This window comes from Syngnathus typhle, linkage group LG9 (assembly GCF_033458585.1).
Source record: "Syngnathus typhle isolate RoL2023-S1 ecotype Sweden linkage group LG9, RoL_Styp_1.0, whole genome shotgun sequence".
NCBI lineage: Eukaryota > Metazoa > Chordata > Actinopteri > Syngnathiformes > Syngnathidae > Syngnathus > Syngnathus typhle.
In genome coordinates, this window is record NC_083746.1 from 7,880,033 (window position 1) to 7,905,085 (window position 25,053).

Here is a 25,053-nt window from a genome sequence, read left to right on the forward strand (position 1 = left end):
CATGCATGTTTTCAGAATTTGAAGGAAGCGGGAGTCCGCGGAGAAATCCCTCACAAGCGCGGAAAGAACACGCAAACGCCACACAGGAAAGCCGGAGCTCAGACCCCAACCCTAAGAACTGTGAGGCACATGCACTGCCACTTAAGCATTCCTTAACAGACACAATAGTTTGGGATTGATTTGAAAGAAGGTTTAAATGCAGTCAATTTGAAATTAGATCACCAGCGCCTTTGAGTTGCGTTGCTTTCTTCCACGCCGTCCAATTCTCATTGTGTTTCTTATCCTCTGTTCTAGATGCATCAGAACATAGTTCAGGACGGGAAACGCCGGCGAGTAGCTCTTCGCGCCAAGGCGTAGGGGATCCAGTGGAGGAGAAAACAAAAGGGGACACGAAAAAGAAAGTAAAAACCAAGATGAAGGATAAGAACAGAGGCAAAGGGAAAGAAAAAGAGAAGAAAAAAGCAGAGGAGTCTGAGGAAACTGAAAAGAAGTCCAAGAAAATAGGCTTTGGCCTGTTGAGGTGAGTCAAACTTTTTTTTTTGTCCTATTTGCCAATGAGGTGAGAGTGATATATTCTTACATATCTCAGTGGATTTAAAGTAACAACCTGAAGCATAATGAAACTGATTGTCACTGCTATGACGGAGTAAAAACAAATGTCAGTCACAAACAAGCAGTATCACAGTAAATAGATGAATCCACTTGCTCTACTTCTAACAAAGCCCCATCGACATTTTGTTTTGCCTTCTACGAGTCTCTAAAGTCATTTAGTCGGGGCCACAAAACACTTGAACGACATCAAGGTCGGTCACAGCAACAAGAGCTGATTTTTCTAAATCAATCCAAGCAAGTCTGAGCAATTTATTTCCCAGACCGCCTTTGGAATGCGGATTTCGAAAACGACCACTTGGAAAAAGCCGTTTTGGATTCGTACAATGTCGACCAAGGGCAGCGTCAGTCAGATAAGGCAACATGGAATTCAGGATGTATAATGTCTTTTTCAGTCAGTGCGAATAAACAAGCAGCGTATGTAATCACCCCCATCCGCCCGTATTCACACGTCCACGCAGCGAGCACTCACCCCCAGTGAAGCGCTATCACGTGTTCGGTAGCACACAAAGAGCACTCTAAGAGCCGTGCCCCAATTTCTTTTAAGAGGTGCTTAAAATGATCTGTTGGAGCTATTTGCTCTGATTAACTCCAACTCAAAGTGTGAGAGGGGCGAGTACAGTAGGTACATACAGAGTGTGAAGGGACTTAGTGTTTCGATGAACAATGTGGACTTTCTGCTTTCATTCTAAGCTGATAGCAGATCTTTGTTTTTTAGCATGATTGTTATCGAACTGAGATTCCACACGGCCTTTACACTGATACACATCTGTAGAAAAACAGCTCGAAAACACTTTTGCTTACAAAGCGGTCTTGTACAGTTTGTAGGTTACATTAATGGTGGAAAAAAGATCTTAAATAATTTATCTCGGTCTTATTTTTATGACAAAAATAGGGCGTTTGAAACAGGGGTGTGTAGACTTTTTCTATCCATTTCATGTAAATACAGTACATCCTAAGGGAGTGACTCACAGCTCCATCTTCATATAAGATACAAGACAGATTTGTACATTTCTCAATAATGAATGAAATTCTTTTTTTTTTTTTTTCTTCTGCCAATGATAAGCTGTAGCAGTTGTCTTTGAAACTGCTCATTTGCTGATTTTGTGCCTGTTTGGCTGTGTGACACAACCTGAAAGTAATGTTGGTGCATCTAAAGGATAACAAGCCCAAACTTTACCAATTATTTTGTTTTGCTACAGTTGCATTATGTTTTCTTTTAAATCTTGGTTCCCAATACATCCATTTAAGCATATTTATATGTAGACAGGGTTCTTTGTTTACGGTGCCGATGTTTCTAAGTTACGAAAGGCACTTAGAAATATCTGCTGTAATTATGTCATCTTGAAATATCGCGCAGGTATTTTGCATTTTCAGACCGTTATTCCACTTTTTAATTTGAATACCAACTTTCATCTTTTCTTGTGACCATTTTTTTTTTTACTCCTGCTGTACACCGCGGTAGCGAGATCATCGTTGTATCATTCAGAACGTTGCTGGCTTTCTTTTCCCTCAAGCCTCGGCTCCCCCATCTGCATTTGATTGCATGTAATGATTAGAGACTAAGAGGGCAAATTGGCCCTGCTCAAAGTTCCATCTAGGCCGAGATTTGCCGCATTGGGATAAATGTATACCATAATGGTCCAAAGGTAGCCATGTAGCCAGACGTATTCCTAATGGCTCTGGTTTTTGCAGTGATTATATTTATCGTATTCCGTGGTCACACTTTTTGCTTTTACCTGCAATTACATTCTCATTTGTCCGTGCACCATCTGAGAAAAAAAAAAAACCAAATACAGAGTTTTTTCCTTTTTGGACAAACTTTGCAAAGTGTCGATAAAATAAAACCCACATCAACAGAAAGCCTTTAATGCAATCCCATTTTAATTCATATTACCTCATTAAAATGAAAGTGGACAGCTGGCTCTGTCAATGAGACTGCTGCCATCTGCCAATCAGATATGCCAGTCACTTGTGTGTGTGTGTGTGTGTGTGTGTGTGTGTGTGTGTGTGTGTGTGTGTGTGTGTGTGTGTATGCAAGATTGTCTATGAGTTCAATATTTCACAAAAAGAGACACGCAAACCTAAAATGCTAAAAATATATTTGCCAGAAGATGCCGACCAAAGATCATGAATATTCCATTTGCGATTGGTCACCAAGTCAGATGGTCGTCACACTGTTGGCTGGCGGTCGTCGTGAATCATCGGCGTGCGTATACGGTGCGCGTACCCCGCTAATGCTCCGCAGCTGTCCGTGCACTTCCTTCTTTCGCTCCTTCCTCGCGCTCTTCTCTTGCCAGCTGGTCCAAATGTGACACCTCTGGTAGAAATAAAATGTTCCATCGGTGAGGCTATTATCCTCGCTCAACAGTGGGACCCATTCAGGATGCTCCATTGTGGGATTGAGGAGAGCGTGACGTACATTGCGGCTCAGTGATCGTATGGGTTTACACATTTACTTTCTTGCAAGTTAGACTTACCGTAGGAAAAAAAGAAGTCTTCCATTCGATTAATTGGGAGCAAACAGCGAAATCCAAATCCAACCTGACTGATTTCAATTATTTCTTAATACAAAATGAGTGAAAGGCTAGTTATGAATCTTTGTTGCTGAGTTAAGACATGGTTCGACTAGAAAAGGACATTCATTTGTTTGTCATGGCTTAAAAGAGACCTTATACCAGGGGTCCCCAAACTTTTTCCAATGAGGGCCGCGTAACTTTTCCCTTCTCTGATGGGGGGCCGGGGTCAGTTTCTAACAGAGAAAGTGTGACAATCACAGGTGTCCCTAAATGTAATCATTTAGTGTTTTCCAGAAAACATGCTGACACTCCAGCGCACCACACATATCCAAATATTAATAACCCTTTCTGAGATCAAATAGCCCTCTCTGGGTTCTTCACAGAATAAAATAACGCGGGAAATATATAGGCCAATAACACTATTTATGAACTCGATAAAGAATCAAATGACCCTCAGTGGGTTCTTAACAGAAAGAAAGTTATGCTGTGCCGTGCACAATCCTAGGTAAAAGTTCAACTTCGCTTGAGACCCCATTCTTCCATCTCCCGGCTCATGCGTCCTATTAAACCCTGAGACGCGCCCACCATACTTGAGGCCCCGTCAGTCATGACGCTGGCAACCTTTGCCCAGTCCAGATCCAACTGTTGCATGGTTTTACATACTTTGTCGAAAATATCCTCCCCAGTCGTAGTGCCTTTCAAGCTTTGTAGGGATGCTAGCTCATCGCACATCTCAAAGTTTGCGGTAACTCCACGAATAAAAATAAGAAGCTCCGCGGTGTCAAGTTTATTTGTATAGCCCTAAATCACAAGGGGCAAAGTGAGGTTGTAGTAGCATTTTTTTCTTCGTCTCTGGTATTGTTTAGCATTTTTTTTCCCGTCTCTGGTATTGTTTAGCATTTTTTCCCGTCTCTGGTATTGTTCAGGGGGCCGGGTCTAATGCGGAGGGGGGCCGTATACGGCCCGCGGGCCGTAGTTTGGGGACCACTGCCTTATACCCACAAGCATGATTACATTTCTAAAACATGCAAGCCTCTTAATTTATTATGCACAAACTAGTCTGTCTTCTGACCAGACTTGTCTTTTGTTTTCTAATTAGAGAGAACATACTCAAAATGGGTGGGTAGACACCCTAGCTGCCAATCAAACAATGTGACAGGAAGTCATTGGCGTGTCACTGACTAGTGTCATGCCTGCCAATCAGTGTGTGTGTGTATATGTGCGTGCGATTGTGCACATGTGTGTTTGTTTGTCTGTCACGGTTGCACAATGTCAGTCAGCGTTTTCCTCAAGGGTCGGCATGCTGTGATGGCAGAGGGAGGGGGAGACAAAATGTGTGCAAATTTTCTACTCGCATTCGCTATTAAGAACTCAAAAACATGAACGATGCAAACATAGCGTATATAAAGTTCTTCGTTTAAGAGTGTAATGTAAATTGAAGCATTACCACTGCTCGGTGTCAGTTTACAAAGATTACAACCCTGTTTCTGATTAGGAATGGATTTTATGCTGTTTCTCAATACTGTGCGCTCACGTTTCTTGCCTTCAGTAAGCTGAGATTCCGCTTCTGCTAGGTCAACAAAAATCTATCAAGGTTTGGCAAATTCCCCGTTTTACTAGTTGGTAATCCCCATCTGTGCTCCAAGAGACTGTGGGGGATTTATAAATGGGTTTTTACTGCATTCCCAGCACCGTCAGACGTAAATATTACCCTAATGCACGATCATGTAAATTAAGAAAATGTTCCCGCCTATGGCGATGTAAGTGAATTTAAAATAACGTCGAAATTACGGACGGGCGGTCTTTCTGGCTATACGCTCTGATGCCATATACAGTAAATTCCTCGAGACATTTGGAATTATTACAGTTCTCACATACTATAATGCGGTTCAATTATAGAAACACCTTGGAGGGACCTGTTATGGAACACAGTGATGAACTGATCCTTTCTAGTGCGTTTGGTGCTTCTATCAATGCGAAATTGAAAACATGCACATACCGGCACTTTATTGCTTATGAACAATTCAACCACTAAAATGAGTCTAGCAAATGCTTTTTTTTTTTTTTCTTCTCGTCACAACAAAGTCACAGCCAGAAAATGACTTTTGCCGCTCTCAAGCAACCTTCTCTTACACAGATGGCAGCCTTAATAACGTGTACATAATTGTGATTAAATCATCCTCACATGCAAATGAGTGGTGGTAAAGAATGTAGTGCGAGGTCATGAATATTCACAAGTCATCCTTCTGTTCCCACTAATGACAGAGCAGGAGCTTTTGCCGTCCATCCAACTGGCTGCCAGTCAGTCTTTGCTGATGCTGTTCTGTTTAATCGCCAGTCTTAGTGACGATAATGCCTACCGTGCAGGTCACTGTAGTCACACTGTAGGAATGCACAAGGTTAGAGTTCCATTTTGGCACTGATCAATAGTCCGTGCATTTCGGTGACAGGGACTCTCCACGCTTTACTTTACAGCCACAGGCACATATAGTTAAGTATTATTGTAAATAAAAAATCAATATTGTTTTGTCTCCATTTCTGTTAGTGTCATGTGCCTTTCAAGATTTTTAACCAAGATTGTATTTTTTTTTTTTTTTAAGTTGATCAAACTTGGATGCGGCAAAATGTACAGATGATATGCTTGACTCACAACTTTTTTTATTTTTTACATTGAAACTGTCACATGACTTTAAGTCCAGATCCCCTTAGTAATACACTGTTTATTTCCCCCCCCCCCCCCTATTATTATTCCCATTTCTGTGAAATGCTCAGATTTGGAAAGAAAAAAGAGGACAAGAAAGAGGCCAAGGCTGCTTTGCACCGTCAGAAGACAGACACTCTGAATGACCTGGACTTTGAAAGGATGAAAGATGAGCGTGAGAGGTTGGAATAATTTATTTTTCCCATTGTTGTTTTCTCTTGAATGCCAAAAAAAGGCTTTTGTTGTAAACACTGTAATTAGCCATTACTAATCTTGCATTGATTTTTGTTTTTTTACTGTTTCATGCTATTCACATCTGAGCCTTGGGCCAATAGAAATGAGCATTGTTTTTAATATATTTTCTCAATCATGCTAACGGACTCTTGTACTTATGTTTTCTTCAGTTTCTCTTTATACTCGTCTGTTCCCAATAGTCCAAATGTTTCAACTAAATTTGTTCTTTGCCTTTGTCAGAATTGAGGCTGGACATGAGCACCACTCCAAAGATCAACAAGTTGCAGGTGGCAGATCCATATATGAAAACGTGGAGGATGATGACACCGATCCCAATTATGCCCGAATACAATCCTTTAAGGACCGTGCTGTGATTTCACCGCCACTGCCACTGTTTCAGTCCTCTCCACAGAATACAGTCCAACAAGGTCATATCAGGACCCCTCCTCCTTCTCCCCAAGGTCCATCAACCGTTTCTGGTCAAGCCAATCAGAGTTATGACCCAGGAGCCATACCCGAAGACCCGTTTGATAGGCTTTATGCAAAGGTCAACAAACCTAAAGGACCTGGGACTAACTCAACTCCCGTGTTTGCATCTTCTTCCAATGACAGGTAAGGACTCAAACGACTGCGAGTCTCAGATGAACGGCGCTCTGTGGGGGGTGAGCGTTGTCATCTTGAAGGATGGCGTTTGGTCCCAGACGACGGCGATATGGGAATGCCACTGGATGTACAATCTCATCTCAATATCGTTCTCTCTTTGTGCATAGAAATTGCTTTGAATGATGACAAGGCTCGTTTTTCAAGTCACGGAAATGTCATCCCACACCGGCGTACTCCAGTCAGGCACCTGCTTATCAGCCCTTGCGGGGGGGTACTAAAAACTCCAAATAAGATTCGCTAGCAACAGTAGATTCTGCTAATATCGTGGATATAAAAAGTCGACACTCCCCTGTTCAAATTTCAGGTCTTTGTGATTCTCTGTACAAAAAAAACAAACAAGAGCAGTTATTGAAAACTACCCGCAGTAATATGTTGTATTGTTTGCTCCCAACTGCCTCCGAATTTAATATTGCAAAGGCCACAAAGTTTAATGCAGACTCATTTGGTAAACATGGAATTACAAATATATTGTAGAAAAATAAACATCCGCAATTGCACTTGATTTGAGACTCCAGGAGGTAAAATGGAAGCAAGCGGGCGGCTAGAATGTCAACGGGAATTCAACAAGCAAAGTATGTTACTTTAGAGAACGCTTTAAATTGGAGGCTGAGGGTTTTTTTTTTTTGTAACCATTACACACATTTCTGTCTTGTTCACACACACGGTCAGGTGGAACTGACAGACAGCGTCAATTTTCTGAAGTGACTGCAAAGCCTTGGTTTAGAGCTCCCTACAGTCTGAGTGGCTGCCCCTCCCACCTCCACCTAACCACCACCACCACCACCACCAAAGCATCCCAAGTGCACTCAGGTTACCATAACAACAACAACCACCTCTGGCCCTTGACCAATTAGAATGCAATCACTCTGCAGCGGAGTGATCTTGAGAGACGGCGTTATCATAGCGCGTGAGCAAGACGGATCAATAGCAAATTATTGTCAAGAACTACGAGGCATGATAAAAATGAAATAAAAACTATCTTTATTGTCAAGGGCTATAAGGCACAATAAAACATGAAATAAAAAACATGTATAGAGATAGCGACGTGTCAGTTGCCAACTTATAGCTGGACTTCCCATTAACATAAACATTCAATGCCAGCACTTTAATAACAAACTTTTTGACTTAAGACAAGGTCGATAAAATTGTCCTGGAATAAAAATGGTCCCTCTTTTGTTAGTCTTATAATTTGCACTGCTAGTTTCAACCAATCAAAACTGAATGGACGAGTCGTAATATAGGTTAAAAAAAAAGGGAACTGAATTGTCAAGGAAACGCTCCTACAAATTCTATTCAATAATGTGATTTGCTTCCAATTGAGGAAAAATAGTTAGAAATGAGAAACTTTTGATAATCATAACTTCTTGTGATTCGATGGCTTTATTGCATATTAAGATGCATGAGAAACTCGAGATACTTTTTTCATTGAAAAATGTCAGCAGTAAGGAGGTTCAAGGACCATGGTGAGTATGAGCAAGAAGAGGGATTTGAAGTGTCTTGAAAGTAGAGGGAGGCCAAATGGAAGGTCAAGTAGGATTAGGAATAAAGAGAAGGGAAGTTAAAAGAAAAGAAAATAGAGAGAGGGTGAAACAGAAAAAATAGTGATGGAGAAGAAGGAGATAGATGGAGTGTTTTCCGCTCAAGGAACAAATTAACCGGAGGAAGTGCTGGAGAAAAAGGGGGATTTAGTTCTAAAAGCACAAAAAAGCGACAGTGGATGAGAGAATAAGACGGAAAAGATTGAACAGTGAGTGAGAAAGATTTTGAAGAGATGGAAGGGGCGGTGCCTGTTTAGAATTTTGAAATAGATCAAAAAAAAATCTTGGAGCAACAGTAGCAATTTGGGGATTTTGGGGTCATTAAGTGTTTGGGGTCCAAACGGGAAAAGTAGACTGCAAAGAGCCATTTGGAAGTAGAGAAAAAAAGAAGGGGTTGGACTAAATTGAGATGCTGGGTGCGAAAAACGTATAGAGGAATAAAAGCGAGGAATGAGAAGAGGTGGGAGGGCGATGGGCAGTGGTTGTAAAACGGGCCGGCATGTGTGTTTTCCTGGACTCAAAGTGAATGATTCAGCCCGGCTAATAAGGAAAGCTCTCAAGAGGCACTCGGCTGCCATCCTTACCTCCCCCCTTGCTCTCCTTCCTTCAATGAAGCCTTTCTGGGTCTCTCTTCACCCTGTTGCATGCACTCTCCTATTTGCACAAGTAGTCCACGATGAAAAATACATTTCATGCAAAGGACATCCACCCGCAATTGAATGTAGGGTTTTACATTGTACTTGGGCTTGTAGAAGGACACGTCGCTCGTTTTAAAGAGGCACAGATGCACTCATGGGCAAATGCAAAGGAAGACATTTATATATTTTCAAAGTAGTCTCATGTTTATTCATTTTAATATATTTGGATTTGATCTTAAAAAAAGAATCTCCGTCTGTGCAAATGGTGCAAAATCATATTCAAACATTGATATTGGTATTGAGCAAATTAGCCTTCTGCCGAGTCAAAAGGTAAAGTACACAATATGTCAGCCACTCTACCACCTGCATGTCAACATAATTTTATGGCATATTATTTTCAATCTGTTGAAGAAATCACCCCCCCACCATGAAAACGGGACGTCGGCCTTTCCCACCACCGAGCGGAGCATTACGACAGCCAGTCCGATTGATGTCATGGCGGTCGACAGAAGCGTAATTACTCTCCGTGCTTATGCCGTGCTGGAAAAGGAGCGGTGTCATATCCTCTCAGCTGCATTTTTAAAAACACGTGTCGCTTCTTGTTAACCTGAAGAGCAAAGTGATCCTCGGCACAATCTGGGAGAGTACAAGTCGCAACCTCATAACACAATCACGGTGTCTGGGAGTGTCTTTGTCTCTTCCACACATTTCCTTTCCTTCCATGACTTTCCACCTGCTGTCGTTGGTCATCTATTGTTGTCAAACTTCATTAGTGGAGATGTCAGCTAATTAGTGCAAAACACAAGATAGGGAGATTAGGCGGGCAAAAATGATGAAGGCCGAGATGAGGGAGGCAGATGAGAAGGAGTCGGGGGCAGAGGCGATGGAGATAAGCAGATGAAAAGATTAACAAGGGTGGGAAGGAATGAAGAGATGGATTGTCTAAAAATTATGGATGATACCCGATGGACTCATTTACTTTCTTTTCTTTTTTTGCCTTATATATTGTGTGCGTTCACCACCTACCAGAAATCAGAATGAAAGAGCGGCTGAGTGACACAGATACAGCGAGAGTGCGATAACACATTGATCGGTCTTGGTTGTTGTCGTCTAGTTCATCCTTTTACGACACGGAGCTTAATGATCTTCTACTACTAGACATCAGGGACAGCACACAGACTACAACTCCCTCTTGTAAAGTGTCTTCTCTCAGAAATTGACTTGCTTGGTGTGGCAAAAAAAGAAAGACATCCAAAACAGTATATACCTTATACACGAGGATTGTTTTTTTTTCCGATGGAGACCCACCACGAATTAGTATCATAATATACGCAATTTTCCAAACTAGCGCAGCATCTGATATCTTTCAGAATATTAATGTTATTATAATATTTTTTTGTACTACTCTATATTTTTTTTTATTTGGTCCACCAGACATTAGATTTTAAATAAATAATGATGTCTGATGTGTTTAGATCCACGAGTGATTTGGGATTTAGCTGATCTCTTGACCCAATATTATACAGTGCATCAATATTCATCATTTACAATTGATCTAAACTATCGCTCTCTTCAAAAGATTTTGAAATGTATCATGAGAGGGTGCCTTCTTATTTATCATCAACCCTGTAAATATTTATAGTTCTTGATGACACTTTTCAAAGATTATACTGCAGATGTAACCCATCCGTGATTTATATCATTTCCGAGCTTTGACTCCTGTTCATCAGCCGTACCCTTGAAAGTTTCTGCGCCTTACCTTCAACGGCATTCATACTACTCTTGCACTCCTAGACCCCCCCCCCCCCCATAACATTTCGTTCTTGTTATTCTTACAAGAGTTTCCTTTGTGTTTGCAGCAATATGGACCGAATCCAGCAGCTAAGAAAAGAATACCAACAGGCAAAGAGAGAAGGGATGGTGCCCTCGTATGAAGAACTTGACCCTCGACGTCTAGGCCATGAAATGGACAGGGTAGGCACCAGTTCTTTATTATTTCGACAAAAATTAGCATTGCATGTTAGCCTTTATCGAAAATCAAAATCTGTGGCTAAATAAATCAGATTATACAGGATCGTGCCATGGAATAACATCACAGATCCGGTTTTGCTAGCTTGGTCATCCAGCTGTTCCCGCTCCAATCACAAGATCACTGTTGCATCTTCACAGTTCCACCTCTGTGTTTGACTCAAACGAGTCTCTGGAATAACAGTACATTATCAAAGTGCTAATGAGAAATCACCTCCCACAATGCTGTCAGGTGTCATTTAGCAATGGCTTATTTTGCTTGGCAAATGTAAATACTTCTGTCATAAGGACACTCACAGTTTCTTTGGATAGGATTGTTATTTCACCATATCGCTTGCTCGTTTACATTCTAATTTCATTTGCACTCTCTTGCATTTCAAAAACTCATATTTATCTATTATCAAAGAGAGACTAGACTCCCTTTTCGAGACTAAAATGATGAAAAACCACTTGCCGTGTTAAAAATGCATACTTCATTTGGGGAAAACGGTAGATTCAAACTTCTCAATGAGACGATGAGTTTTATTTTACGATCATTTAAATGTCGCATGTGACAATGCGGTCACACTGCTGTGCCTGCCTTACTTTAATTTAGTTCTCAAAGTAATTTAGTTTGGTTGCAGCGAGGGCGACCTCCTTCCTCTTGGAATCAATAGCCACGCTCGACCCCAGATTAGAAAATCTTGTTATTGTTTATAAATCAGGTAGGGAGACCAATTAAAATGTCTCATTTTCACCTTTAAGATAACCCATTCATTGCAAGGCCTAATGGCAGATCTAATTTGTCTCCCTTTTTTTTTTCCTTATTTAGTTTGATCATCTTTGTTAGATTGCTGTTGAGGCCTTTAGAGAGAAAGAAACTAATCAAGCTTACTTTTAGACTATTGCTTTTTGTAACATACAACTTTTCCTACTTTTTCCCCCAAATACAAAAAAAGAACTTTTTATCGCTTATAAAAAGCAAATCATCTGACAATCATTAACAATGACAATTGGCTTTTTCATTGACTTACCATCTGTCCAACTTTTAGGACATGGCACAATGTCACCCTTGTGCTATTATAAGACGACCTTGTATTATATTCTGTTTATTAAGATGGAATTCTTAGTATGAATCGTAGACAGTCACGGATTTCCGTTTGGAATGACTGTCTGCGTTTCTTAGATTGTTTCTCTTCCCGTTCAAGGTTTCAGTTTTCTTAACGGTATCTCCCTCGTCACTTCACTGCTGTGTGATTCACAAATTGAGAAAATGCATATTAGGAAAAGTGATCAAACCAATACTCCACATCGGAAATATATCTTATTCCCCCACTTTAGCTTTTCTTTCTTACCTCCCTAATTGTTTGACAGAGTTACGCCAAACTATGATCCAGCCCTTACTGCTCTCCATAAAAGTGTGTGTACCAGTGTGTGTATTTAAGATTAGCCTAGCTGTAGGTCATGAGGTTATAATCCCCGAGTCAGACAAGATGGGATCAGTGCCGACCCAGCGGACCCAGACACATTCACATGTCTGTGGGACTAACATAGACACTCATACGCCGACGCCTACCGTTGAGATATATATCCTTCCCCTGTCCTAGTCAATAATAGAGATGCACTTGTGTCTGGACATTAATTGTTCATCTGTGTCCTCCCCCCCCCCCACCCCTGTGCATTTCTTCATGCGTCCCCGTAGACCGAGCGCCATCTCTCTCGCACACACAAACTGCGTCATGAGGTAATCTACAGCAAGGTTCCAAAGTTATGACTGACTGAAGCAATTAGCGGATGACTCATTGTTGGATATCTAAAGCCATTAACACTTAAATCATTCACACCAACTGTCTCGTAATACAGAGTGTTAATGCGTGTCTGTGTGTGCGATTGAAGCTGCAGTAGTGGTTTCCACAAGGGGATAAAAAAATAAAAATCAGTCAAAGCCAAATTACAGCTTCTATATAATTTGGCTGGAGAACAGTAGAAGTTGCAAAATTGACCGGTTGATGGAAATCCCCTTAGACCCACACGCATTAACCAAGAAGAAAAAAATGTGCAAGAATGACATCAATCTGACTTATTGAATGCACACATCTGCCCTCGACGGGCTAGAGTTGCCAAAACAGGTGGCTCATTGCATAGGCATCTGCAAAAGCAGTTTAACTAGGCTCAAGTTTGGCTTTAATACGATGCGACATCACCCTTCTCTGTTAATTAAATTGGCTAATGAAAGTTTACATCCCTTTTTTAAAATACTGCATTTTTGTAATGTCATGAAACATCGTGTCAGCAAAAGATGCCAAAACTACCAAATGTCTTGAAATGATGGCGACCGCAGGACTGCGGCACTCTTCTGATGCTATTGAGGCTTTAAGGGGAAACAAATGAAGAGTTTCAAAAGTCAGTCATTTTTGGCAGATGAGATGGAAATGTGAAGATGATTACAAATGCCACACTTCAGCGAGATGACAATCCAAAGCAATCCAACCAAATTAACTCCAAGCTGCTTCACTTATGAGGTTGAAAGGTTCCGAATGACCTGGCCATGGGTCAGACACAAAATCAATTAAAAATCTTTGGCTTGACCCCAGGAATGCTTTGCATTATTGACATCAGTCACAGTTTTACTCAATTATAAGGGGTTGTTCCTTGAGCCACCACTATGCAGAGTTTTGTGGGAACTGCTTAACTTGGTTCTTGGTTATTTAGCTATTTAGCCACTAAGCTATTAGGGTTATTTTAATGAAGTTAATCAGTCTCAAACTGAACTAAAACTGTTTGGCATAATGTCAAGTGTCATGACATTTTCATCCGAGTTTTTTTATGATACCACCTTAAAAAAATGTATTTGGAGAAAATCATCTGGGTAGAAATCTATAGAGCCAAATGGTTAGCATGTGGAAAGTCAGGGGTTCAAGTTGGAGGGCCAATCTGAGAAGAGGAGTTGGATTGTGTTATTACAGAGGAATGTTAATATGATTAGCGGATGACTCCGACCTCGCTGTCTGGCCCTGGTGCCTCGCTGGTCTGACTGCTGAGCCTTCACAAAGCAGGGTGAAAGTTTGAAAACATGCAGCCGACATATTTGAACAAGCAATGGTTTTACGCTGCACGCTGAAAACTATGTCAGCAGACACAAACGCACGTCTGCCAGGCGGGCAGAATGAGTCAACATGTCATGATTTATCACTTTTAAACATGTATGACTCCCCCTAATTAGGTTTTATAAAGTTTGGGTCAAAACTGCTCTGCGGTTGGGTGACCCATGACTATTTGACTGATTGTCGGGCCTTGATCCCATATTCAGCAGACGCGATTCATCATTTCTTGACATAATAAACTGAAGAAACATTCTTTCTAGGATTGGAATATTTGTAATGTGGTCTACTGTCTTTGATAATTAGGAATCAAATATGGTGCACATAGCAAGAAATGTTCTATCATTATACTAGAATTGTAAAATAATCATAATAATAAATTATTAAATAAGCTTCGTCCTACTTAAATTGTTTGAGTCCCTGTAAAATGAAAATAAATACACATTTGACACATTTAAATATTCAAATATAAGCGTTGTATCCTATAAATATTAATGTATGTATACATTTATATGTAGATTGTTGATTCAGCTGCCTTGAGTGTATTAAAAAGCGTCCAAACATTTTGCTGTGATTGTTCAGTCGAGTCTATAATGAATCCATCTCCTACTATTAAAGCAAATATTCCATGAAAGTCATCATAAATATATTGGACAGAGAAAACTCATCCCTGATTCCAGACATCAGGAGTCTCATGTCAACTTTGATTGAGAACATTTGTTTCCCACCGCGAACTCAACGAAGATGTCACAATCTCGACCGAGAATTAAAGCCAAGTCCCTCTCACCTTCTCTTTCACACTCATGCCCAGCCCTCCCCTTCCCCTCTCCCTCACTTGTGTTCCACGTCCGCCCATCTGTGGGTTCAGCCGAACTGAAATCTCACAGGGTTTTTCATTGGCTGAGCTCCACACTAAGAGGGGAGCTAATTGGCCAGCTGGGGCCCAGCCGGTGGCATAGCAGGGCACTGGCCGACAGACTGGTCAAGTGGCATGACACTGGTCAGGCTGGCACTTCCGCCAAACATTTGGCCCTAGCTTTTTGGAGAGGTTCAATTGTAATCCAGAACTGTGTCTTGATATTCAGTGTCATCATTAGATATATTTTGCTCAACAACAGTGACAGATAATCTTGGCCAAGTCGAAGTACTTCATGTGTAAGCATCTGTAATTTGATCTGCCTAGAAGTATTTTATGTTTTGGCTTTTCCCTCGATTTCTATCTCCTTTAAGACTTGGCAATCCTTACATTGGCACATTTTCTCAACTATAGTGGAGCCTTGACGTTGGACCATCCATCCAGCGAGCCATTATCCATACCACTTATTCTTATTATGCATGGTGCTTGGAGCTTTCCCAGCTGACCCCACCCCCCCCCCCCCCCTCCCCGTCCCACCACCACTTCATTCCATGCATGGCACATGGCGTGTGTGCCAAAAATGGATAGTGAAAACTCTGAAGCGATTGTCCCTAATTATTTGGTTTTGTGGTGACCGTACCATTATAACTGCTAAGTAGGAACTGTCATCATATCCAGGATAAAGGTGAAGCTTGAGAATCACGAGACCACCGATCCATTTAGAACGTTTCAAATGCTCATCTTGGCGAAGGTCCTCAATCGACCGTTTGCTGTTCTACTTTTGCAATGTTTTTGTTTTCTTTCTTTGGTGGTGTTGAGTCTCCACGGTCAATCTTTCCTTCTCACTTTTTTTTTTCTTTCTCACTCTGTGTAATATCGCTCTACCTCTACCATTTCATTAAGTAGCAGAGTGAGTTAATCTAGAGGAAATGAGAGGTGGAGGTTGGTCACCATGGATTAGTCTGGTCCCAGACTTCAAGCACTCCTTTCCCACTCTGGAGATAATCATAGCCAGGTTAGCCAGGAAATTAAGTGACTGACTTTCAGAGACTTTCTAATCCCCACCATGCTCTCCTCTTACATTTCTGGTCAATTCCCACAACACTCCTTTTTTTTGTCTGTTCTTCTTCATGGAGCCTGGACTGGATGATATATAGAAATTCCTCATACCTTTCAGCCAAGTCAGTCCACAGACAAATTGAGAATTGTTCAGAAAAAAAGCTATAACCCATTGTGAGAACAAATGTTTCAGTTTTTTTTTTTTTTGCACTCTGTTTAACTAATTCCATAAATAACACCTCTTTTGGCCTTCTGGCATTTGTTCTTGGATATCCAGATGAGTCCGGCTGTGAACTTCTTTCACATAGCAAACAAAAAGCTCCCTGTAGTTGACCTTGTGCCCTCTTAAAAGGCATGTCAATGAGCACAAAAGAAAATGTTGCCCCCATTTTCCACACTTCTTGTCCATTGATGTGCACTCATGGATCCGTTCAAACTTTGCATAAATGCTCGCTTTGTTTTCAAATCTTTTATAGCATCGTTGTTGAACCTCACACATGAATATTTACTGACTTTGTTCCGGGTTGATTAGTGACCTGCCCCAGATATCCAATATATAACCTTTTGTCCAGTAGAAGCTCAACTGAAGTCAACAAGAGCACCCCAAACAAACCAATATGACGCAATAGGTCAGGAATATGAAGAAAACGTAGTGTAAAAAAAAAAAAGGCAGAGAGAAACAGAATTGGACACCATGACACCACCGGGCGGTAGTCAATCATCTGAAGAGGTAAGAGAGGAGGGAGTATTGCTTCCATCATATTATATCTCCATCTCTCCTGTCAAAGTCGACACCTGCTACCCTTGTCCGCATGCATAACAGAAAAAAAAATGTTCAGTGTTATATCCAGGCTCTCTCCATGGCCATGAATTCTTTTGTGTCAATTACTTTGAAAGTGAGAGGTGGTGGTTGCACCTTCTCATATATGCTATAATACTTCCTGCCCAAGAGATAACGAAAATGATTCCTACAATCCCCCAAATAAAAACGCAACGGTGCTGACAGTACTTTTCAACCTGAGGCTTCCATTTCTGCTGCCTCAGCCCTCCCTTCCGTCATTCCTATATCTCTTAATTGTCCGCCCTTAAACTTCTACCTCACCCACACTTCCCACTTCTGCTCCCCCCAGTCTTGCTTGGAATTCACCTCTCTTTGTACCCCCCCTAATCCTCAAAGGGGAACTTTTTCAAGTGGGGGGAGTTTGGGGTGAGACAGAGGGACAGACAAATTCAGGGGTGCCCATTGCTTAGTGGGTGGTAGAGTAACTGGGATGTACTATCTGGGTGGCAGCAAGGAAGCTTAGAGAAAAGTAAATTATCTTTCTTCACTTTTAAGCGCCCCCCCCTTTCCGCTGATCCTTCTCTCTGTAGCGCCATATATTCCCGCATCACCTCTGACTCGCTTTCTCTTTCTCCGCTTATCCACTACCCACCTTGCGTTTTCAAGGACACGCTCAGCTGTTGGGAATGTGGAAAAAATCTTAAACTTATGTGTTAGCATCGAGATATACAGTTCATATCTGTGTGTGTGTGTGTGTTAGCGCTGGTGTGTTGTGTTCATTTTTCAACAGGATTTGCAGCAGAGACTAATCCTATCTCCCGTGCTATCACCTTACCTTCCTTCTTACGACTATTTATTTTCTCCCCCACTGCACATGCCTTCTCCGCATTTTCTGTCATTCTTTACTTGAACCAATTTTTCTGAAATATTTTTATTTTATACAGTAGAGTAAAAAAAACAAAAACACAAATTCAATTCAATGCTGTTGTCTCAGAATCAGTATGCCTATTTTTTTGGGAGTGAAGACAAGAAAACAGGTCAAAACTACTACAATGGGACTTTTTATAACTTAGGTCCATAAATATTGGGACATGGACACGATTCTCCTTTCTACCTCTAAACTTACCACCACCACAATTAATTTAGAATGAAAAGATTTACTTTAACTGCAGCCTTTTGGCATTTCCTTAATAACGAGTTACCGGTGAGACACTTTGCATCAAGTAATAATAATTGTATTCACCGGAGATTCATCCGGCTGCACGCTTTCAGAGGAATTGACCTTCGGTAGTCTTAATTGTACCACAAGTTAAACTGCTGTGACATTTAAGTGCGCTCCAGTCTTAACTCCTGGCCATCTATTGGAGAGCGTCGCTGACATTTCCATCGGGAGACATTTGTGAGCGAACGTGCCTGCTGTGCATTGTTAACGATTCCGAAAAAAAGATCACACAATTCCACTCGTATTAGATGTTCATCTTTTCGCTCGACCTCTGCTACATTTGTCTGAGATGCAGATTTTTTCTTGTGCACCATCCTCCTTCCATTTGGACTGCCACACCCTGCTGTCTCTCTAAGTGAGATTTTACAGTCCAATAGTGCAAAGTGACCTTAATGGTCTATGTCTGCCGAGATTTCATGGGCTTGTTGATCAATAGCAGTGACTCAGCAATCACTTTGCCAGGTGCTGAGACTTCTGCTTTCAAAACTTCGCTCTACAGCCCACGGCCTTCACTTTGCCGTGCAAACATACACAAAAACACCTCGCAGGCCAACACTTCTTTTGAGTGCTCTCAGATACTTTAGATCACAAAGCTACAAGCAATGTGGCAACAGTCTTTCCATTCTAAAAGGAAAAAAATCAAATACCTTTAAATCTTCAAAAGATTGAAGATCCACCACACGCTCATTGAATGCTAACATTAACCCACAATGTGTCCACTCTGTCATCGGCAATCGTTTGCGTTATGGTGTTTCTTGTCCATCCATAGTTGACACATGAGCTGCTTGCAAAGGAAAATCAAAACTACCCACTGGGGGACTGATTCAAAGTCAGAAGACGAGCCGCAAATAAAATGGAGGCTAGCCAGCCGCTATGTGGATAAATAGCGAGGCTGTACATTGGGCGATAAGAGTATATTTGTGCCTGAGGACCACTGTATATGATTGGGCACATGAGGAACATATAGATTCTAATTAAGCGTCTGCGTTGAGGATGGCTGTTTTGTAGCACTCGCAGGACCACGGTATTTCACTTAAGTAGTGCAAGATTGGAGGGAGAGAGAAGAGGGCCACAAGTGTTCTAATTGAGATGCTCCATCCATGTCAATCTTGAAGAGTCTGTTGAAAGAAGAAGAAATGCCGCTTTCTTGATGACTCCTTCCGTGCTCACTCTGCTGTGAAATGTCACCGGACCATTTAGCTTACCCGTGCTACGTTTCAGCTGCAGTCATCTGTGACAAAAAGGAAGAGCGCCGAAGAACACAATTGCATGCGAACAAAAGTATTGGGACACCTGTGGAGATTGACCAGTATGGGAAATTTGTGGCCGATATCAGGGGCTAAAAATAAGCCGATGTTTGATATCGGTGATTTGAAAAGCAGTTTCCAAAATATATTTTTCCATAGCATTCATGGCTACCGTGATAGATGCCAGGTAGAGTTGGGCCTCTGTGACACTCCCTCGGTGGCCTTGTTAGTGTTGGTAATATTTAATGAGCTTATAAAATCCACATCTGTTGCTTCGCTACCTACTTCATCAACTCACACGTGAACGTTCATTACATGCGCCTGTGTGTTCTTGTTTACTCTGCCTTTCCTTTGGCATTAAACAACCATCTGGGCTTCTTTTTTTCTCCCCCCCCCCCCCATACAGTTTTTCTCTTTGACTGTAAAGCAGCACATAAGAATGTGACGATGGGAGAAATCCCCCCCACACACATACACGTCCTGCTGTTGATTGCAGGCACTCGTGTTATAGTTTTGTTTCACATTTTTATAGAGGCAGAGGATTTTAGTTTTTCAGCATGAACACAAAATTGGCAGGTCTTGGACCATGAGAAAGATTTTTTTTAATGATTTTGAAGCCTCATTTAGTTTTTTTGGGGTTATCATTCAAATTTGCTGCGTCAAATTTAGAAGCCATTATTTTCATGATAGGCTGACTTTAAAGCCACACGAATGTTTAGTCCTCAATCCTTGAGATTCCTTTTCAGGCTTAGCCATGTCCCGCTTGAGAATAGTACTTTCCCGTTATCCCTCCGGCTTTTGGTAATGCATATAACCCAATTGAAGTACTTTCAGCAGTATTCTTAATTACTTGCTTTTACAGACCAATATTTTAAGCCTTCCTGTTTGGCCTCTGGCATTATTTACGAATGAGACGCAATACCTCAATGTTAAATCATTTGGAGTAAACTGAGACAAATTCACGGACGTATTCAAAGTTAATCACCGCAGTAGTTATCTAGTCCAGTCTGACTTGGTTAAATCCAGATTCTATTGTAATCTAAAATCAATGAACAGTTTGATACAAATGTAATGTCACCGAGAAACCGGTGTTAGTGTTTCTATGGGATACGCAGCATATTAGCTACTTTATCCTTTCGACCACACCTTTTCTCTTTTGCCATCTAAGTTGTTTTCACTTTTTCTCTCCCGATCCCGCGCCTTCATCATTCTCACCCTTTAATCATCAGCCTCACCTTTTTTCTCGAATGTTGTCATCAGCCAACCTTTCCCGTGTTCTCGCCCCTTGAGCAATCTTGTTTAAATCATATTGTTAATGTTCCCATCACCTCGCCGTGCTGTCTTGAGCCAATTCTCTCCCTTCTTTTTATAATCCCGCTCTCATGTCTTTCCTCCCACCGCCTCCTCGCTCAGTGGCTTCATTATACCCCTTCGATGTATTTCAACCGCTCGGGCTCATTTACTTCTCATTCACGCAATCTCTCTTTTCTTCTTTCTTCTCCAACTAATACCCTTTCATTCATTCACTCCACATATCTGTTCCCCGCTAATATCCCACGTCTGTCTACCTGAGATATTAGAGCTATAAAGACAGGTGTTCAAAAGAAAGCGGGGCCCGCAAATGTGCTTTATATCCCTCCTGGCATCGTTTCCTTGAATACAGAGCGGAGAGGATGTGTGTGATATCTCACGCTCAGACCTTTTTATGTTGACAATATTACCGCCAGTCGAAGGGAAAGGAAACTAGCTTTCTATCAAACCGTCAGCCCTTTGTCTTCTTCCTCGCTTATGACACGTGTGAGCACTTCACCTATCCCTTTGTTGTTGTTTTGGGGATTTGATGCTAATATTATTCTTTATTCAAAGAAGCGCCGCACTCACATTTTGGTTTTGCGTGGCACGAGATCTACCGGGAAGGAGAATATGTACTTTTGAGGGAGGTATTGTTAGATTGCGGTCCAACCACCTTATGTGATGTGTCACATCTCACACCTGAGAGTATGTCAGAAGCAGTTGTATTTGCACTTTTCCATATGATCTCTACTGAGAGTACCTTTTCGATTCTGTCATGTCTTTGGTTTAGTTGGGAGTCTTTCGGGAATACTGCAAAATCCCAACTGAATAGACCGGGATAATCGTACACACCTTCCGAGTATTGAGCGAGCAAAACAGAATACGTTGTGGATACATTTTCCCCCCCGTTTAGTTGGAGATAAACATGACTTAAAAACCATGTGTGAGCCAGAGTGGAACATTCACAAGTAAACCCTATCGAGGAAGGAAACCCTATCCACCTTCTCGGTAGGCTCAAACTCTAAATCCCTAATAACTAGCCTTTGTCAATCCTAAATTACATCCTTATCACTCAGTCACACTCACAAACTGAAATATAAAAACTAATGAGTGTCATTTACACACTTCGACACACATTTTCTGCCATTTAAATACTTAGGTTAGTAATTTACATTTTTTTCGAAGGGGGGGTAAGGGTTGAACGACTGTCAGTGTGGAACTGCTGAAGGAAGGATAAGAGCATGCAAGGAGCAGCATGAGGCAATCAGACTGTGGAATACTTTTATTTAAACAGAAAAAAGCCACAGACGCAAGAGTGAAAGTCGGGAAACAACGGGATCAGACATACTGAGTCACCAAATCATTGTAAGCCCATTCCAAAGACAATCCGCAAGTTAGTAGGGTAGGCAGGGAAACGACGTAGAGAGCAGGGTTCTCCAAAAAGAAGCGATTTTTTTTAATGTTAAAAAATTGAACAATAATGTTTTACTTCTTTGTCCGTTTCAGGTCCCAGGCAGAGGGAAAGATCATCGAATTGCACCACAGTATGAAGAGGTGGAGCGTCAGTATGCCTCACTACCAAGGTACTCATCTTGTTTTCTTTACTTTTTGTTTTTTTATTTTCCATCCAAATACCCACATCTCCAGTGTATTCTCCACCCATTCAGAGGTTGGAAAAGGTTAAAGAAAAAAAGTACCATCTAACTCCTCAGTCTCTCCCCCCAATTTGCCCTATGCACAATCAATGCAGTCTTTGTCTTGCTACAATATTTTTTTTGTCTTAAATGTTCGTTAGTTCTTAGTTTAGGGTAGTTGTTTACCCTTATGTTTTTTTTGGCATTTCACATGACTTTTCTATTCAATTAATCATGTGCTCAACAAGACCCTTGGCTACCCCCAACTTTTAATACATGCCAAGACAATTTGGACTGTGTTAAGCTTTCCACTTTTTGGCAATGGTTTGGGAAGGGCTTTTTGTGTTCAAGCGTGACTTTGACCCAGTGTAAAAATTCAAATATATGTAGCCATAGATGGATATTGTTGGCTAAGAAGGCCTGACTTCAACCCATCAAACACTGTGTGATGAAATTGGAAAGTCAGGCCCTCACAAATGAATAGCAGAAAATTATGTGGTGAGCCAGATCTGACATTGGCCGTGTATTCGACATCTGTCCGTTATGTGTATTAAATTAATCATCCGATTTATCGTAATTGTGTTCTGCCGAGTCAGCAGCACCCTAGAAAAAGTCCCCATCAGTCGGGTGGTAGCTTCCATTTTGTTGTTTTGCGAAATGTCTAAAGGTCAAAGTTGCAGTGAAAGATTGGTCTAACACTTGTTGGGTACAAGTGATGGCCCACAGCTGCTTTTCCACCGTTTACACGTGTTCCTACTAATGGGAAACACAGTTGTAGACATTCTATATTCTCTGTGCATCATCAGTCATTCTTCCTTGAGTCTCAATTTTCAAGGCAGGTCTCTTGCTACTTCAAAGCCTCACTTTCAACATGTGCATTACCTTTAGTTTCTGCATTTGTTCCCTGAATTAATTCGCCCTTGTCATGTCACTCTCCCATCATTTTACCCCCCCTAGGCCTGCCAAGTAAACATTTTGTGTAATTGTTACTCTTGTCCAAAGATAAACGTAACTGTATAACGGGATAGCGGTTACAACTTTCATACCTGCAAAGACTCAACAAGTCAAGTCTTGTAACATGATGGAGTAAGAATACTTTGTTACTGTGTTATTTATATCTGGAAACTTTCACATTTACTCTATGACATTTCCTGCTTATACTTTTATTGCAATACATTTCCCTTAACTTCTTCTGTTAACTTGTGTTGACTTTTACTGCTGCCAATGAAGAAACCAGGCAGATAACCTCTTTGACACATGCCCCCCTCACCCGCCTTACTCCATTTCTCTGCAGTAAGACAAGCTGCAAGCAGTTACGGAACAAATTCTTAAGTGTTGAACATAGAGGTGTACTGCTCTGTTTATGTAATATTTTTATTGCTAATATATTACGTGGCACATGTACGGTATGGACCGTTGCTATTCTTAGATGAGTTAATACAGCCAGTGTAGGGCCAGCTACTTAAAAATGTCTGAGCTAAGCTGATTGTTATTTTATATTAAATAAAGCTTCAATTCACTGAGACATTAAATGAGGTAGCCATGCCTTCTTAGGTGATTTTTAAACATTGAATCTTTTTTTAATTTTACGATGTCATCGTGGTAGAATTGAACACTTAATTCACACCAGTTGGCGTATTTAAAAGAATTGTTTTCATGCAATTGCATTATGAAAGATCTTTCCCATAGGATGAAGTGTGTCAAGTGACATAGAAAATTCCTCATTCAGACAGTTAGATTAAATTAAATTATATTAATCTAGTGGATTAAAATGTCACTGTTCTTTTAATTTTCTTGATCTTGTTTAGGCAGAACATGAGCTGGTTAATGTGCTAGCTAATTTTGCTCATGAGCAATAGCCAATATGCATATTTTTAACTATAGCAGTAATCTAAAGTCAATACAAAAACACATAATTAGATTAAATAAATGCAGAATCAAATCTCCAACTACTCACTTTATGAAGTAAATTAACTTTCATATTATTTACGTGTAATGCAAAAAAATACACTTGATATCTGAGTATATTTTTTGTCAGGAACTTTAGGTACTTATTTTCTGTTAAAATCAGGTAGTGTATACCAGTTTGGTGTTTGCTTATAAGCATGGGAGAAAGAAAGTCCATTCATGATTGATTGATCAATTTTATTTCGAGTTTAAAAACAGAAAAAGATATCAGTAAAATATAAAAGGAAAAAGAAAACAGGACATGGAAGAAGTAATGAGTATAAAAACATTTTGGTCTGGTTCCCATCTCAGTTAAAAATGCTGAGAGATGGCTTTTTCACACCTCTTCCATGCGTGTGTTTGTGCATGTCTGTGCATGCGCGGTGAGCAAGAGAGGGAGGCAGTGTGTCTGTGCTGGTGATGACTTTAGCAGATGGGGCCGAGAGCAGTGATGATAGTTAGGGGGTCTAGCTGTCGCTTTGAAAAGCCTCGAGAAATTGGACACGCACACGCTCACACGTATAGGGCACTGTCTCACTCTCGTGCTTTAGCGACTAGAAAGGCACTTGGTGGCACGTTGACCTCCACCAAGGTGGAAAGATTTTGAGCGCAAAGAATTTCCAGCAAAGAACTTTTTCAGTGTGCTCCATTTAGCGCCTTTGTAATGATAATAAATTCTTCCTTGCTTGGAGCGACTCCGCAAAGTTATGTGAAGTCACGGCTAGTATCGTGTGCTGATAGTGTGGTGGGCTGTGAATGAGACATTTCCATTTGTAATATGGACTGGGAGAGTTGACAGATCCATTGAGAAGAAACAGCAACAGGAGAAAATATATTCGGTCTACATTTTAGTCCATTAAGCACCATAATTTAGAGGAGAGTCACTGTGCAGTTTTGTCTAACAAATTAAATTATTTTTCGGGCAAACAGCCGTTTTAAGTGTTCACAATTAGTTAGTTAGCTCAAGTTAGCTATCAAACAAAGAAAAACATTTTTTTTAAAGC

The 25,053-nt window shown here is 40.9% G+C and overlaps 1 protein-coding gene across 4 annotated transcripts in view; it reads left to right on the forward strand.

The window, feature by feature from the left end:
- Window positions 1–25,053, forward strand: part of LOC133159515 (partitioning defective 3 homolog B-like) — a 75,178-nt gene that overhangs the window by 39,759 nt on the left and 10,366 nt on the right. For 3 of the 4 annotated variants that reach the window (XM_061286571.1, XM_061286572.1, XM_061286574.1), the window contains exons 21-26: window positions 16–120; window positions 295–520; window positions 5,901–6,011; window positions 6,304–6,675; window positions 10,762–10,876; window positions 21,975–22,051. In XM_061286571.1, the coding sequence (XP_061142555.1) occupies window positions 16–120; window positions 295–520; window positions 5,901–6,011; window positions 6,304–6,675; window positions 10,762–10,876; window positions 21,975–22,051 (1,006 nt within the window). The remainder of the gene's footprint in view (window positions 1–15; window positions 121–294; window positions 521–5,900; window positions 6,012–6,303; window positions 6,676–10,761; window positions 10,877–21,974; window positions 22,052–25,053) is intronic. The other variant, XM_061286573.1, reaches the window with a different exon arrangement.